This window comes from Miniopterus natalensis, chromosome 13 (genome assembly GCF_054644295.1).
Source record: "Miniopterus natalensis isolate mMinNat1 chromosome 13, mMinNat1.hap1, whole genome shotgun sequence".
NCBI classification, from domain to species: domain Eukaryota; kingdom Metazoa; phylum Chordata; class Mammalia; order Chiroptera; family Miniopteridae; genus Miniopterus; species Miniopterus natalensis.
This window is the reverse complement of record NC_142093.1, coordinates 12,419,268-12,435,441: the sequence shown is the minus strand read 5'-3', so window position 1 is coordinate 12,435,441 and position 16,174 is coordinate 12,419,268. Positions and strand designations below refer to the sequence as shown.

At 49.2% G+C, this 16,174-nt stretch overlaps 1 protein-coding gene across 1 annotated transcript in view; it reads right to left on the bottom strand.

The window, feature by feature from the left end:
- Nucleotides 1-1,260: 1,260 nt before the first annotated feature.
- PLB1 (phospholipase B1) overlaps nucleotides 1,261-16,174 on the bottom strand; it is a 108,306-nt gene continuing 93,392 nt past the window's right edge. The window contains exons 56-60 of the mRNA XM_087823909.1: nucleotides 16,021-16,125; nucleotides 15,407-15,502; nucleotides 10,184-10,258; nucleotides 8,621-8,765; nucleotides 1,261-1,370 (exon numbers count right to left, since the gene is read on the bottom strand). Of these exons, the coding sequence (XP_087680035.1) occupies nucleotides 1,261-1,370; nucleotides 8,621-8,765; nucleotides 10,184-10,258; nucleotides 15,407-15,502; nucleotides 16,021-16,125 (531 nt within the window). The remainder of the gene's footprint in view (nucleotides 1,371-8,620; nucleotides 8,766-10,183; nucleotides 10,259-15,406; nucleotides 15,503-16,020; nucleotides 16,126-16,174) is intronic.

The following is a 16,174-nucleotide window of genomic DNA, read 5'->3' as shown; positions in this document are numbered from 1 at the left end:
ATCACTTTACAAAAAGTTATTGATGAAAAACTATTAATTGTCCAGTGCCGTGATGAAATCCTCCGTTTTACCCTGATAGTGATAAGGTAGCAGTCCTCGCAGCCACAGCCCGTTGCTGGGTCTGTACCTGTGAACAGTCGTGGCTCAGGTGGGCTGAGCTGGAAGGCATGCCGGGATCTTAGCAGGGGAGGTGGCGAGGAGGGAGGTACTGGGGGAGAGGGGTGACCCACTTGTGGAGTTGGATTCTGAGGGAGGTGGCCAAAATTTCCTGTGTCCACATCAGTAATTGGGTTTGACAAATGATGAGGGTTTGCTAGGGACCAAGTGTGGGACAGAGAAAGGGGAATCTCTGGCAAAGGTGGGTAGCCACCTGAAACATTATCAGGTTTGGAGCTGGGGGTTGGCGAGGGCAAGGCTTTATGTCAAATAAACAGGGGCTCCAGGCTAGAAACAGGAGCTCCTAGGAACTAGGGTGGGGACTGGATGGCTCAAAGAAGGTGGGTGGAGACATGGGTGTCTGTTGCAACAGATGTGTGGCCGAAAGGGTGAGAGGCTGCACACCTGCCAGGACTTGCTTTGGATGACGTCCTGCAGGAGGCAGGATGGTCAATGCCGGAGCCCAATTCCACTGCCAGGAAAGAACGTGACTTATCAGTTAGATAGTTTCCAAGGATGTCATGGATTTTCCAAGCTTTAATTACACATCTACCTTCCACACATATGGCCCTGCCCCCGCCCTCCCTGGTGGAAGTTTCTGGAGCTTTGCTGGGTTCCTGAACACAGCGGGCTGTAGAGGAAAGCACTGTGGAATCAGGCCAACAGGTTTTGAATTCTGGTTTTGCTCTGCGAATCTGGGTATTTCAGGAGTTTCTCTTCATCTTGCTGAGCTTCAGTTTCGTCATCCCTGAAGTGGGGTTCGTCACGCGGTCGCAATGTTACCGCAGCCATGAGGGTGGAGGGGCCAGGCACACCTCCGTCGTGGAGAAGGCTCTGAGTCAACGCTAGTTTCCTCTCATCTTCCCCACTCCCTCTCCCAGCCCTCGGACTGTACAGATGACTTGAGTCCCTCTGTATTTTGAAAACCCAAGTGCTTTGGGTAAACACTCATTAGCCTATCTACGTCAACTCTGTTGTAAACCGGGGCCTGGGGAGGAGGGAGTTTCTCTATATTTCTTTCACTTAGAAAGCCAGAGGCAGTTTTCTTCCTTTCTGTTTAGTAAGAGAGAATCTATGCTGGATATTCTATCCTAGAGATCAAGTTCAGTCTTCCAGGCACGGAGTCACACAGTATCCACAGCAGTTACAGGGAAGGTTCGCCTGGGACTCATCCACAACGCTGATCATGGGCAAGGAGTCTCGCTGGTTGCACACTGGGGAGAACCAGGGTGCGGTGTTTGGACAGGCCGTCTGTTCTGTGCCACCAGGTTGGAACAACCCAAAGCTCTATTTCTCTCTGTAGGAATGAATTTCAGAATTCCTGCTTCATAGCCGAGAAGTGAATTTGGATTATACCACCACAAACAACCCTGCTTGCTCTGCGTTCCCCTGTCTCCCCAACTCGCCGCCCCCCCCCCCCCCCCCCCCCCCCGCCTGGAGTTTGGGCTGTGTTTGCTGCTATTAGCAGAAGAGAGGAGGTCCACTGGACCTTCAAAATGTCATCCAGCTTCGGGCGCCTGGCACGGCAGAGCATTACAGCTGCATTTAATCTTCTGGAGGCTGGCTGCTCCAGCGTCCCGGCGCCTGTGGGCGGGTGTTTTGCTTGCTCCAACTATGCCTTTGAGCTCAAGAGTCTTCAAAAGGGAGAGTCACGTTACAAAGCCGTAGATGCTCCTAAGTGCTGTGGGTCAGAGGTCTGTGATGTGCACATGTCATCCTGGCTCAAGAATCACTTTTGAGAGTTGTTGGGTTTCCAGTTGTTTTTGCTGCACAGACTAGTGAAACGTACATGGACATTTTGGGAAGACATAGGGAAAAGAAAATGGCAGGAAAGTACAAGGGAGGCCTCTTCGGAATGATCTGGAGGGAGGAGGGGAAGGAGAAGGAGAGGGAGGTGGGCAGGAGAAAGGAGTATCAGTTCGCACAGTTGAGCAATTCAGTTCTGTGTGTGCACAGTATGTCCCTACTGTAAGCCAGGTACTAACTCCAGCACCTGCAGCCATACAGCTCACTGAGCTCTGCTGCCAACAGCAAGGCGAGGTGTCTACAGGTGTCACAGGACTGTCCAGCGCTATGGGCAACTCCCCGAATGCAGTCAGGGAAGCATCTGCCCGGGAAGGCTGGCCATGGACTTGGCCTTTTCCATTCCTTTGGAATATATCACTGTAAGCTCTTTTAGGACTTAGACTGGACCGGTGCTGTTTCACTGCCTGCCCCATCTCCAGGGGCTAGCGCAATGCTTAGCACAAGGCAGGCGCATAGCAAATGTCTGATGAATGAAGAATGAATACTTAATTTAATACTGTGAAAAACAACACCAGGCGACTGTTAGCCCAGACACGGTTCACTACACCAGTGCCCCTTAAATTTATTTTGAAAGTTGTGCTGCTGTCTTTGATGATGGAGCAAGAAGTCTAGAGCCAAGGATACAGGAGCACAGGTCACGTCTACAAGCTGGAAGAGGCCAGGAAGTGGATTCTCCCCCTAGAGCCTCCAGGAGGAATGCAGCCCTGCTCACACGCACATGCACACTCATACTCACACTACATATTAATCTCCCGAGAATCTAGTTAGAAGGTAAAATGCAGATTCTGATTCAGTGGGTCTGGGGTGGGGCCTGGCACTCTGTTCTTCAAAAAGCTCCCAGATGATACTGAGCTTCGGGCCACTCTGAGCAGCCCAAGAATCTTCATTTTTCTTAAGAGCCGCTGGTCGTTATGTACTTGACAAAGGATCCCTCTAAGCTCAGAAGTAATGCATCCTCACTGAATGGTTGTTAGAAAGCCTGAAGCTACCTCACCAGGAAGTGGAAATTTGCAGGTTGGAACTCAAAAAAAAATGTCACTCCCAGCTTTGTCTGCAGCCTGCAAGGCTCTGTCACCCGGTGACCTAGGACCAGACCAAAAGAGAAAGCATTTCCACTCCTCCCTCTGCTGGTACCCTGGGACATCCTTACAGCAGACAGGCCTGTGCTCCACAGCCTCACTGAGCACCCTTGTGACCAAAGCCTTCCAAGAGGCCAGGAAGGTGGTCACTAGGATCCCGTGGGCAGGGGAGGCCTAGGACTATTTTGTTCGGGGTCTTTGCTATGGTCGAGGCCCCTTGAGGTTCAAGGTTCTCTTTTTAGCTTGAATCTTTTTCCTGGTGATTTTGGACAGAACTTCTTCTTCTATGGAATCCAGTCCAGCTCTACACCACTACCATTGCCTCCTGCCATCGCCTCCGTCTCCACCCAAATCACTGTCGCCTCTATCATTTCTGCTGTCACCTCTCCATCATCTGTCACATCAACCTGTGGATTAAGCATCATTATCTCCATTTAGAAGTATAGGGGACAGGGAAACAAAGTTCTGTGTCTGAGGTCTCAGTGTTAGTAAGCAGCATGGCTGGGATTAAACGTCATCTGATTCCAGAGCAAGTGCTGTCCCCACTGGCCAGTGTCTCCTTTGAGAGGCTCTATATGCCTCTTCCCCTCCATTCTCTGCAGCAGGCCTGTGCGTTTCACCCTGGCAGGGAGGGCCTGCTCTGTGGAGAGATGCAGATTCATCCGACCCTGGGCACAGTGCTTACCCAGACAGGGACGAAACTCTGGTCTACCTGGGTCCAGGGGCCAACCCTCCGGTTGATGGTCTTGCTTCTGTGCCAACACAGCAGGCTGAATGGGTCACTTTGCTCCAACTCTTGATTCAATGGGGCGGAGGGGGAGTGGTCAGTGATTCACTGTCACTTTGTAACTTAAGTCTGCAAAGTCAACCTTTGAAAGACATTTATTTGTTTTTCAAAAAAAAGGGCAACAACCCCCCTCACCCTGCCCCCATCCTCAGCCTGTGATGTGGGCAAAAGACTCTAAGTATAAAATACAGATAATAATGCCTTACATTGTTATAGCAATGCACACTTTCAAAGAGCCCAGGGACTTTATTGCATCTTAATCCTCTTAATGCCTCCTTTGAAGGTAGGCAGGAAAACTGAGGCTCAGAGAGTTCAGGGGACTTGCTCAAGGTCACAGATCTAGTTCCAGAAAGCAAACTGTCTGCCCCCAATTCCGGTGTTCTTTTGGTCACATGCACATGCTGCTATGGTCCTCTGTCTTGGACACACAGGTCACCATCCAGCAGAGACTTCAGGTGGGCCACTTTGTCCAAGCTCTGGCAGATTTATTACCAGAGACTGTCATTTCTTATTTTGTTACCAAAAATTGCAACCCTTTGGAAAAACATCTGAAGATTAATCAACAAAGTGCTCTGAGAGTCAAGTTGGCATCCGAGTGAGAACAGGGCATGGAACACCCAGGGGAGGGGCAGGAATGCTTCTAGAGGGAAGGGCATAGGTACTAGAAACCAGCAGATCCAAGGTCACGCCCAGGGATAGCTGATGTGGGCAGTGGAGGGCAGGGGTGTGCTCACCCTTCCCTGGTAGGCAGTTCAGGTCTGGAAGAGCCAGGGAGGCAGGAAGTAACCAGTCAGGCCCAGAGTCTGAGTTTTAAGAACCCAGACCCAGAATTCTGGAGAATTGTTAAGGATTCAAGTCTGACAACAAACAGTCTGGGCAAAAAAAAGTGTCTAGGCAAGAGACCAAGAAAACCTGACGCTAACTCAGGCTGCATAAAGCAGAGGCTGTTCTTAGGCTTCCTGTCCAAGACAGAACTAGGTGCAAGTGTTTAGGTTGGTCTGAATCCACAGGGGAGGGCAGGCGGGCCAGTGGACCATACGGGGAGAACCAGGAGGTGCAGAGCAAGGGAGTCCCCGGCACACAAGTCTTGCACAGCTGTGTTTCCCAAGCTGACATTCCTCAGAACACTGTTCCTTACTGTGCTTCTGAGTGTGGCGGGAGGGGAGGCTGTGTGTTCAAGGATGGGAAATAGCAGATCAAATGAAGTTAAACAGGTTCCTTTATTTCAGGGGTTCTCAGCACCTTTAATATGCAAATATGCATGTGAATTTCCAGGTGAGAGCTATTGAAAGCAGTTTTCCAAACGTTTTGAGCCCAGCCCCCCTTTAGTTTACCTTGACACATATATTAACATCTTCTGGAACACAGTTTGGAAACTCAGTCCAACCCTCCCTCAGTTGGGCCAATGACCATACCCGGGACACTTTTCTGTTTCCCACACCCAGGCCCTGGTCTTTTCCCTCATCAAGAGTGTGCTGGGCCCTGGCTGGTGTCACTCAGCTGGCTAGGCATTGTTCCATTCACCGAAAGCTTTCCAGTTTGCCCTAGCTTGTTTGGCTCAGTGATTAGAGTGTCGTCCTGCAGACTGAAGTGTCCCGGGTTTGATTCTGGCCAAGGGCACCTGCCTCGGTTGCAGGCTCGATCTCCGGCCCCTGTTGGGGAGCATGCGGGAGGCAGCCAACGTGTCTCTCTCACGTCGGTGTTTCTCTCTCTCCCTTCCACTCTCTCTGAAAAGCAATGGAAAAAAATACCCTTGGGTGAGAATTCAAAATAAAAAAAGATTTGCCTGCTGCTAAAACCCCACATATACTCTAATAGAATAAATCATAGTCCCTTCCAATAATTTTTTAAAACAGAGCTTATTAACTAGAGGTGGCTGAGTTCCTCAGACCAGTTGGAAGCAGAGGAACTCATGGTGCCATCATAGCCTTGTGGGGACAGTATGATCCTTTTCAGGAGTTTTATTTTATACCACATTTGTTGGAAAATTGGCCTGATTCACTGCTGGAATCATCTGCTTTATGCGTTGGGGTTTTTCTCTACCCTGGACACTGGTCGTCATTTTGATGAAGTCCCATGATGTAATGAAAGTATAACTCTGGGCCAGTTACCTCTTCTCTGAGGCTTGGTTTTTCTCCTCTGTAAAAAGGGGATGGTAACAGGGATGTAGAAATTTTAATTATTATGCACCATAGTGTAAGCCCTCTGTCAGCTCTTATTGGTACTAGTTTTCTTTGTACAACCCTTTTCCCAATAACATTTATACTCCCAAATCAAATGCAGTCTGCTGTTACGACCGTCATAACAACACAATCTCTACTAACTCCTTGCCCTTTCCATAGTGTCCCCCTAACCCGCTGTCTCTGGCTCACCCACCCTCATTTCTTGCCCCCGATGCACACCATGCTCATTCATCTTTCCACCTAATGGAGCTTTCTCAGTCTCCACAACCGTTTGAGCCTCTAACTAAATCACCTCTCATCCTTCAGAGCACAGTTAAAGTCCCATGTCCTTTATGAAGGTTTCTGACCAAGTTAAATCCATATGAATCTCTTTTGAGTTCAAAAAGCTTCTATGGCGAGAACATGGACTGTAGCTTTCTCGGGATTTGATGGCTTCACTCATGGTGTGGCTGTGGGTGTCGTGCTAATGATACTGAACATTTTCCTACAGGTGAGGGACATGGTGTGCGAGCAATGTATGTATACCACCACCAGGTTCAAGTAGGTGCTCGCATATATTTTAAAACTGTGGCTTTTTAGCACATATTTGGTGGGAATTTGGGGTCTGGCCTGTGTCCCTCCAGAGAGGACTTCTCTTTGTTCCTGTTGCCTGGTCTCCGGTCGGGGACCACTTTTTTGTGGTGGTGGTTTAATTTTTCAGACTGGGAGCTCCTGGATTACTCAGGTAGTGTAAATTCCAACCTCAAACCAAGCAAGGGAACTCATGGTTAGGAATTCTGTGACTTTTTGGTGTGGGAGCTATTGGAGGAATGGAAATTTGAGGGCAAAGGTGGGGGTGGGGGGATGAATTCTTGGATTTAGTGGGCTCTCTTTGTTGTTACACTGGGGTAAGCCAGGAGCACAAGGTGTGATGTGGCACTTCTTTAGGACGTGTGTAATTCTGTCACTAAGTTTTTCGGTCCTTAGAAAGAAGTGGAGCAGGTATGCTGTCCTTGTTGCACAGAAACAGAATTGAAGCTAGCAGAACACTGGGACCAGACCTAGGTCCCCTGGGCAAAGAGATAAGATGGTGAACCTTCATGGGAGGAGGGCAGTCAGTTTTCATCTGTACATTATTGCCTGGTTCCCACACCTGTCTCTGGACCTCTCCACCTCCCTGAGTCTGGACCCTATCTCAACTCTCCACAGAGTAGAAAATAACTCATTTTCACGTGTAGAGTATTGTAGAGTTACAGAGCATTTTTATATACATTTCTTGTTTTCCAGCGGTGCTGAGGCAGGCAAAATGGGTCCTCTTAGTCTGCTTTTATAGCTGAGGTTGCTGAAAAACTGGGGTCAGGCTGGTGGTGGGGTTTACTCTGAAGGCCACACATTCAAATGGTATATCTGGGGTTTTGACTCACATTTTTTGTCATCCCCAGCTATGGGATCAGAGAGATACATAAAATGCAGGTGACAACGGATTTGTTTGCTTTTTATTGAGGTAAAATTTACAGGACATACAATCAGCCATTGTAAAGGGAACAGGCCAGTGGCATTTAGTGCAATCAAAATGCTCTGCAACCACCATCTCTATTTTCAACACTTTCCATCATCTCCTCCTTTCTGGGTTTTTGTGCAGAATCAAAGGAGTAATTTGGGTAAGGCATCCAGCCAGGGCCTTGCCCCTCATGGTGGGGCTTGTGCTATCAGACTCTCTAGCTCTCTCTCAGCAACCTGGTGACATAGAAAGAGCAAGTCTTTCCAAATTTAGTCCCTTGAGAAAAATCAGGTTGAGGATATGTGAAGTATTCATGTCCCGATCTTTAAATTTTTTTGAAATGACATTTCTAAATTGCCCTCTCCCAGGAAGCTTTGCCAAGGGGAACTCTTCCTCGTCTTGAGAGCAGTCGGACACGTTTACCTGCCAATGCCCCTGCGCTGAACTGCACACTGTCACGGAGCTTCTTGTTTTTTGAAGGAGTGTGTCTTCTGGGCCAGGTACCTCACAACCTCGGAGGCACCGCAGTGCTCTACGTTGTCCTGGGTGCAGAACAACGGGCAGGTATGTGCTGGATTGCACTGGGTGGTGGCCAGCCAGCTCCCAAGTTCTAGTCACCACCTGGTGATCAGTGTTCTCCCCACTTTTGAAATAGTAGGTTTGGTGACAGGACCTGTTCCTCTGGCCCTGGGCTAGAGCCTGACAGGGGTTGGTCTGGCTCTGGTCGCCATCACTTGGGCAGCTCTGGCTGCGCCAACACGAAAGGCTCTTGCTCCCACACCTGCATCGCACAGTGACGCAGGTGGAAGGCGAGAGCTCCAAGCAGGTTAACCAAGAGTAGAACAGCTTTGGCCTTTAAATTTGTCAATTCCAGGAGCATAGGCCCCAGGCCTCAATAAGTGATGATGGTCCCTTTGGCTTCTTATGTCACCAAGTGTTGAAGCAGGTGCTCTCTGTGGTGGTCAGGGGCTGCTGAGGTGGAGGGCTGGTGAGGAATGGTGTGGCCGGGGCATTTAGGATGAGCGTCCACATGGCCAGTGGGCCTACTGGCTCTACTTTGGACTTTCCAGGTCCTTAGACTTTTTCTTCTGGAACCTTCTTATACATGCTATACATGCTAACGTCGTACAAACGCCAACTAAAAAGCCACATATTGCTGCCAATGGCACAGCCCAGTTGATCGCCTTGACAGTTTTCTTGGTCTCGGTCTGTTGTTGTTGTTGTTGTTCTTTCTGCGTCTGGCTATTCTTCAGGGTGAAGAGGTAAGGGCTCTCCTGTGGAGGAGGAGAGGGTCAGGGGTTAGAGGCCTCTGCAAACCATCCATCTGCCCACCATAGGCTTGCTCTGTCCTGTCCTAGAGATGCTACCACAGCCTTGCACATGTTCCCAGCTTATCATCTGCAAAGCTCCTTCTTCTCCACTGTGCCCAGATCTCCTGGAGGACAGTAGCCAAAGTGGTCAACGCCCAGCTACAACCTCCTTGTGTGTCTCATCAGTATCTCTTTTCCCTGTCTCCCTGATTTTGAAAGATTGGGAACTGACAGGTAACCAGTGGAAGAGTCTTGGGAGCTGGCAGAGCCCCCAACTCTGGGTCACTACTGGACAAGTGTCCCCATCCTCCCATCCATGGGTGCCTGGGGAGCAGAGAAAGTCAGTGTGGAAGGACAGCTGGCTCTGCATATTATGCAACCAGAACTGAGAGGGGCCAGGAGAGGAGGTATTTGGCCGGCCTCCCTGGATTCCTTCCTCCCTTTCAGCGAACACTAACTGAGTGCTTGCAGCATGGAGCCCTGTGCTGGGGGAGCTGTGAGAGTACCTGAGGGCTAAGATGTGACATCTCTCATTGCCCAGTTAGGAGATAAGATAAGACAATCACATCACAAAGGAGCCTGTCAGTGTCTTATGAGAGATGTAAACAGGAGAGAGAGGCCAAGGCAGGTGCTTGAGAATCGTAGGGTAAGATAACAGTATCCCAGATAGGGCCTGAAGGATATGAAAATTTTCTGTAGGTGGAGACAGGGGTTGAGCCCCCAGGAGGAGCAGAGCACAGACACAGGCAATCGTGGGGCTTGTCTGGGAAGCTGCTTCATTTTTAGGAGCAGAGAGTGTCTAAGACAATTGAATAGTGTCTAGGTGCCTTCCTTCAATGGGCAGAGGGAACCAGGGAAGGGTTTCAAGTAGTCTTGACAATACTAGAGTGACTTCGAGGTAGGCTTCTCAGTGTCTGGCAGTGATTATGCGATGGATGGCGAGGGAAGAGAGGAGAGCTGGGGAGCAAGTTCGGGACTTTGTCAGTGGTCCAGGTGAAGGCAGTAAGGGCCTGGGAAAGGCAGTGTTGCCTGGCCTGGGAGAGCTCCTCCGCCTTGTTTAAGACAGAGCATGACTCAGACCCCTCAGGGTAGAGGGTGACTCAGGTTCTGGCCAGTACTGTCTGCCTCCCCTGAGTGACTCTCCCCACTGCAGTCGGGACCTGTTGCTTTCTCCCTCCCCTCACCCAGGGCTGCCCACCCTCTGAGGAGCTGGAACTCCATCAGGGGCAATGAGGAGAGGTGAGATTTGAGAACAGTAGCAGTGAATGGCCAGCACGATGCCAAAGCCACCCTGGGGATTTTTGTATCTCCAGGTGGCTATATCGCCCCCACCCCCACCTCAGGCATCTGTTCCATAACGGACGGGTGGGACCTTTACTCACAAGAGAGGCACACTTGAGTTTGGTTCGGCTGTAGGTGAAGTTGTTGGAGGTTGTCTTATTGCCCACTGGTTCCAGCTGGGGAGAGAAGAAGGAAACCCTGATTCCCTCCAAAGCTCTGGCTCACACCAGACTCCCTCCCTTTGCAAGGCTGAAACCAGCGAAGAGGCAAGACCCACAGCAGATATCAGCAGCTCCGGGGCCAGAGCTGGACCTGGCTCTCGCTCACTGAGTGGCAGGTCCATCAGAGCAGGGTGGGCCCTGAGTCTGTGTCCTGTGTTTACTGACGCCCAAGAGAGACTGACTAGTCCAGAGGTGACAGCAAGTGGAGGTCAGGGCCCAAACCTCCATTTCCTGCTTCCCCTGTGGGTGGCTGTGATCACAGACACTTTGCATTTCCAGTTTGTCAAATGGCGATGGTCATATTTACCAACTTTTTAAAGTACATGGGGCTAGTCAATTTCAGGAAAACTTCGAAGACACATTGGTTACCATGACACCATTACTACACTCGGCTTGTCAACCTTAAGAAATTGGGTTTTCTCACTTGAGCATCTTTGTATGTTTTTCCCATAGATAAAAAGGTTTACTTGAACCATTCCTGGGAGCAATTGTGGTTCAGAGAGGTTCTTTGATACTTTTGATACTGGGACCCTTTGAGAATGAGCTGGAAGCTGCTGTACCCCCTCCTCCCAGCATCTTTAGCCAGTGGCCTGTCCCCTGATTTGTGGCCAGCTCCAAGAAGGATGAACACCTATTCAGACTGTCCTGAGCATCTGGCCTCCATCATCGTTATCATCTGTGTCCTTGCCTATTCCTGACCTCATCAGTTCCTCACCCCCTAGGTACTGTCTACGAGGTAAGGGAAAGTACTCTGTGCCAGCTAATGACCACAGCTGGCTCATGATCCTGTTTTTTATTGACTTAAAGCCTTTATACCTGTTCCTTAGTAACACGGTTAGAAGAGGAAGGGCTGCTCTGACCCTGGGAGAGAAGCCATGGTGACTGGACAGAGCACAGTGGGCACATCAGCTGGGGCCCTGGCTCTGCTGATAAAGACCTGTATGAGGCTAGGCTGGCTCCCTGAAGTGTCCCAAGGTTAAGGGCAGGGCATTAAACCCTGTCCTGACAACGCCTGAGCAGGAGGCCAATTACATATGCAAGGCCAATTACATATGTTTCTATTTAGCACTATTGTAACAGAAACACTTAGTGACACATGGATGCTAAAGGCCAGGTTGGTTGGTTCCCAATGATATTCCAGGCACCAGAAACTAAGTGGTGCAGAGGAACATACTGATCATTTGGGTTTGATGATTGTATGAGTTTCTCCCTTTTTACTGATTCCTTGCTATCAGAGCATAACCTACTCTGTTTGCCATCTTTTAACTGCCCTCCCCTTGATCCCACATCCCCTCCAGCGACCTCTGCCATTACTTCTCATACTCTAGGAAGAGTTGTTTGTAGTCACTGACTGTATTTCCTGGTCTCTCCTCTTCTCTGACATCCATTCCAACCAGTCTCCGGCCTCCTCATTTGACTGGAGCTCTGGTCAGAGTAAGAGTCACCAATGGCTTCTGTATTGCCAGGTCCAATGATCACTTATTATTATTATTATTTTTGCGTTTGGCTTTTTTAGCAGCATTTGTTAAAGTTGATGCCTCCCTTTCAAACCACTCACTTCTCTGGCTCCCTGGAGAGAGTGCTCTCCTTGTTTCCCTCCTCCCCTCCCCCATCTTTCTGAGGCCAAACACACAAATGAAAAGCCAAATGACAGGACTGGGCCAGGGTACAGTGGGGTTGGGTGGGCCCCTAGACTGCCCACCCAAGGCTTCCTGTGGAAACTGGCACCAGAGTTGAGTGGTGAGGTGGGTAGGAGTCAGGAGCAGCAGGTTGGAAGGGCAGCCAGGGGAGAGGCAGACACAGTATGGGTGGTGCAGGAAATTTCACTCCTTATTAGATTGCCAAATACAAGCCAGAGGGTGGCAGAGCAGCTGCCGAATAGGTTAACTGGGGTCAAGTCCCAGGAGGCCAGCTGTGCCTGGCCTTTCTTCTTTAGGGAGGGTGGGCCTTGGAAATTTGAAAGCAGGGTGTTACTTGGTCAGATTTTCATTTCTGCAGACTACTGTGGTTGTCCTGTGGTGAGTAAATCTCAGGCAATGGTTTCCAAACCCTGTATAATAGTCACCTGGGTGCCATCCCAGACTAAGTCAGAATTTCTGGGTACGAGGCCCAGAAATTTTTGTTTTCTTTTCAGTAAACTTTTTAAATGAAGCTCACATAGCTCACATACATATAGAAACAAGTACAAATCTTAAGTGAGCAGCTGATAATTATGATGAAGCGAATATACCCATGTAAGCAGCATTCAGCTCAAGGAACAGAATATTACCAGTATCCAGGGCCCCCTTGCCACCTTCTTCAGGATAATTCACCCCCAATAAGACCACATATGAATTTGCTTGTTTTTGAAATACATATATCACTGCATGTTGTTGAAGTTTGTTTCTCATTGTTGTAAGGTATTCCATTGTATGAATGTGTGTCAGTTTGTTTATCCATTTTCCTGTTGGTGGACATTTGGGGAGGTTCCCATTTGGGGATTATGAATAGTGCTGCTGTGACAAGTCTGCATCTTGTGGTGAACCCACATGTTCCTTTCCGATGGGAATATACTAAAGAGTGGAATTGTTGGGTCACAGGGAATCCATATGTTCAAAGTGGTTGCTGGCATAAACTGATTTTAAAAGTCTCCGGCTGATTCTACTCTACAGTTAGAGCTGAGAACTACTGTTGTAAGGGCTGTAAGCTTGGAGACAGGGATGCCAATCAGGGGGCTGGGTTGTCACCCTGGGCCTGGGAAAATAGATGCAAATAGTAGTTGAAAGTGGGATTTGGCCAGGAGGGAGCAGCCAGCAGTGAAGGACTAGGCATCAGAAAAAAAGATGGAAAAACTTTCTAAGAAGACAAAAGACTAAAAAAGAAGAGAAAAACATTTCCTGGTACTGCTAATATTTCTGGCTTTGCAAGTCTCAGGAAGAAGTAGAAACTGTTCAGAGAGGAGGGGCAGGAGATGAAAAGTTTAAAGTGTGCTTGCTGCTGCAGTAGGGCACCCTGGGAGCATCAGCCAAAGCCTGCAGACACTATGTCATAGGACTCTAATTTTGAGACATGAATTCACTGGATACATATGTGCTTATCTGGTTGGGAGTGGGAAGGCCAGGTGGAGCTGTGTCCAGAACACTAGGCAATTAGACCTGGGTTCCAACCCCTGCTCTGCCACTAACTGGCTGTGTGATCCTGGGCAAATTGCTTCATGTCTCTGTGTTTTAGTTATAGAGCATTCTGGCTAAATGACCCCTCAGAGCCTATTATTTATTTTATATCGCTCTAGGGGTGAAATGCCAGTAAGAAAATACTCAAAAGTTGGCATTGTGCAATAGCTTTATATCTGAGATGGTTTTGGATGAAAACACTGGACTATATAATTATTTACCCAAGTTATATAGCATAGGATAAAATAGTCTTAGGTGATTTTAGTTCAGTTTTACTTTGCTTTTGTTGTTGCTTTTTAAATTTGAAGTATGGCTGGGACAATGATGGGTGGGGAGCCATGGGTAGCCTTGTAGCGCTATCAGGAGCGCTCTGTGACAGTGTGTACCTTTTGTTTTCACATCTAAACCCCTTCCACTTGCCTTTATGTATAAAAAGCCTCTCACTTGGGTGAATGGGGAGGACCACTGAGCTGCTTTGGAAGAGGGGGCCAGAACTACATCCTTAATTCATGCAGAAAGAGACCAATGGGCTCTGTCATTTTTGAATCATCAAGTCCCAAGAGACTCCTGGCATTAGGCAGGCTCAGAATGCCACCAGATAGAAAGACCATACCCTGATGGAAATGCTGGGAAGGAAAGGCTATGGGCTTAGCATGCTGGGCCCTTCTTGGAATCTGGATCCCACTGAGCTTCCCCTATGCACAATAGTATAGGGGTAGCTCATTCTTGGGGTAAGGGGAAGGGTTTTAAAAGGAATGAAGCTACATGACTCAGCCACTGAAGGACAACTGGACTTTGATTCATTTCTTTTGTAGATTTTTGTTTTAGACTATACAAACTTGGATTTAAAAAAACCCACTGTGTGGAGGTTGGGTGGGAGGGAGCTTGAGAATGTTTTGATTGAGGTTCAGAGTCCTGGGCTTAGAGTATGATGAAAGGGTTAGGAGTGGGCAGAATGTGACGTCAACAGGGGGAAAACAAAGGTAGAGGAAGGCTGAGTCTGCGAAGGAGGAGGCCCAGGGTGAAACCTGCTTACAGCTGTTCTGAGGAGAGGAGATGGCGTAGCTAAGGAGAAAGTCAATATTGTGAGTCAGCCGGGTAAGATAGTGGACCTCCTGGATGAGCTGACAGGTGTGGGGATGTTTGCACAGCGCTGGTTGGCAGGGACACCATGGGCCTAAGCTGCAGTAAAAGAGCAGGTGTGCAGACTGTTTAGGCACCATGGGAGAAATGAGGGAAAATGCACGAGGGGGCGGGGATTGGGTTACCCACTGAGACTAGATCAAAAGAAGCCAGTGGATTGGAAAGGCATTTCATTGCTCTGTGCAAGAGGATACAGCTATTGGGGTGGCAAGCTCTGCAAATATAGCTGATTATCCAGTCGTGAGGAGCCAGGCATAGGGTGCAGGGGGAAGGCCAGGGGTACCTGTGGCCCCTGAGCCAATATGTTCATTGCATAAGGTCCCCTTTACCACCTTAAGAAAGGGTGAGACTAGGTGGCAGCCTGGGAAAACAGGCTGGGTGGCTCTTTTCTTTTTGCCATTTTAAGAAATAATAGTCGGGAATGCGTTGAGACTGGAGTGATGGGGCTGACATTTGCTGAATGTTAATTACTGTGCTGGGTGCTGGTCACACATCACCTCAGATTTCTGAAATCTGTGTCATTTTCACTGTTTTTACAGGTGTTGATACAGATGGCCAGAGAGAGACCATTTGCCCAAGGTCACACGTCAGGGGGCTGAAGATGCTATTTTCATCCAGCCTATCTGGTTTCCAAATGATCCCCCCACGTACTGGGGCATTACTGAAAGGATCAGATCTGTCAGGACAAACAAGGTGCTCTGCCCTGTGGAGCCCTGGGGAGGACGGCGCTCCACCAGCCAGCAGGCTTTTGTCGCCCACATCCCGGGGCTGCCCCCTGCCGCGAGCCCGCCAGGCCTCGGGCGCTCACCATGTTGTTCCAGAGCGCGATGGCCATCTCCGCGTGGCCACGTTCTGAGAAGTGGAAACAGTCTTCAGAGAAGAAGGTGAGGTCAGCGGCTTCTCTCTGTGACCAAAGGCAAGGGGATTAGCTTCCTGGGACAAGGGCATTGCTACCTGCCCCACCCCCCACACACACACCTAGCAGGTGACCTGCGCAGTTCTCCTTTCACCTCTGCTCACAACTGGCCCAGATATTGATGGGGACATTCCCCAATTTTTGAATTTTAATTTTTTTAAACAGACATGAATCATAGCCACCCACAGCCCATCTTTTTCCTTCAGCATCTCTGCCCGAGTAGTTGAATAAGAATAACATTTGTAGGAAGATTTCCATTCCATCCCAGTGCAGCACATAGCAGGGCCAGGCCTCAGAAGCACGGTCAAGGCTGACTTTCCCCTTTTCTTTCCAAATGCACCTGGATTCCCCTCATACTCCAAAAATGGGGGGAGGGGAAGCAGAAAAAGCCACTTCTTAGGAGCCCTCAGAGAGGGAGGGTTAAAAAAAGCCCACATAGAGAAGAAAAGACATGGTTTAAGATATGGCCCCTTCACACGTGCCTCCCAGAAATGCCCGCAGCTTACGTGGTTCAGGGGGACGATAGTGTTTCGGAAGAAAGGCTGCACGACCACCGCGAAGTCCTCACGCTCCAGGTAATGCTGCTGGTTAGAGAGCTGGAAGATGCCGCTCTGTGGACGGGGAGAGAGGCCGCTCAGCCCCCCTGGCTGGGACAGACAG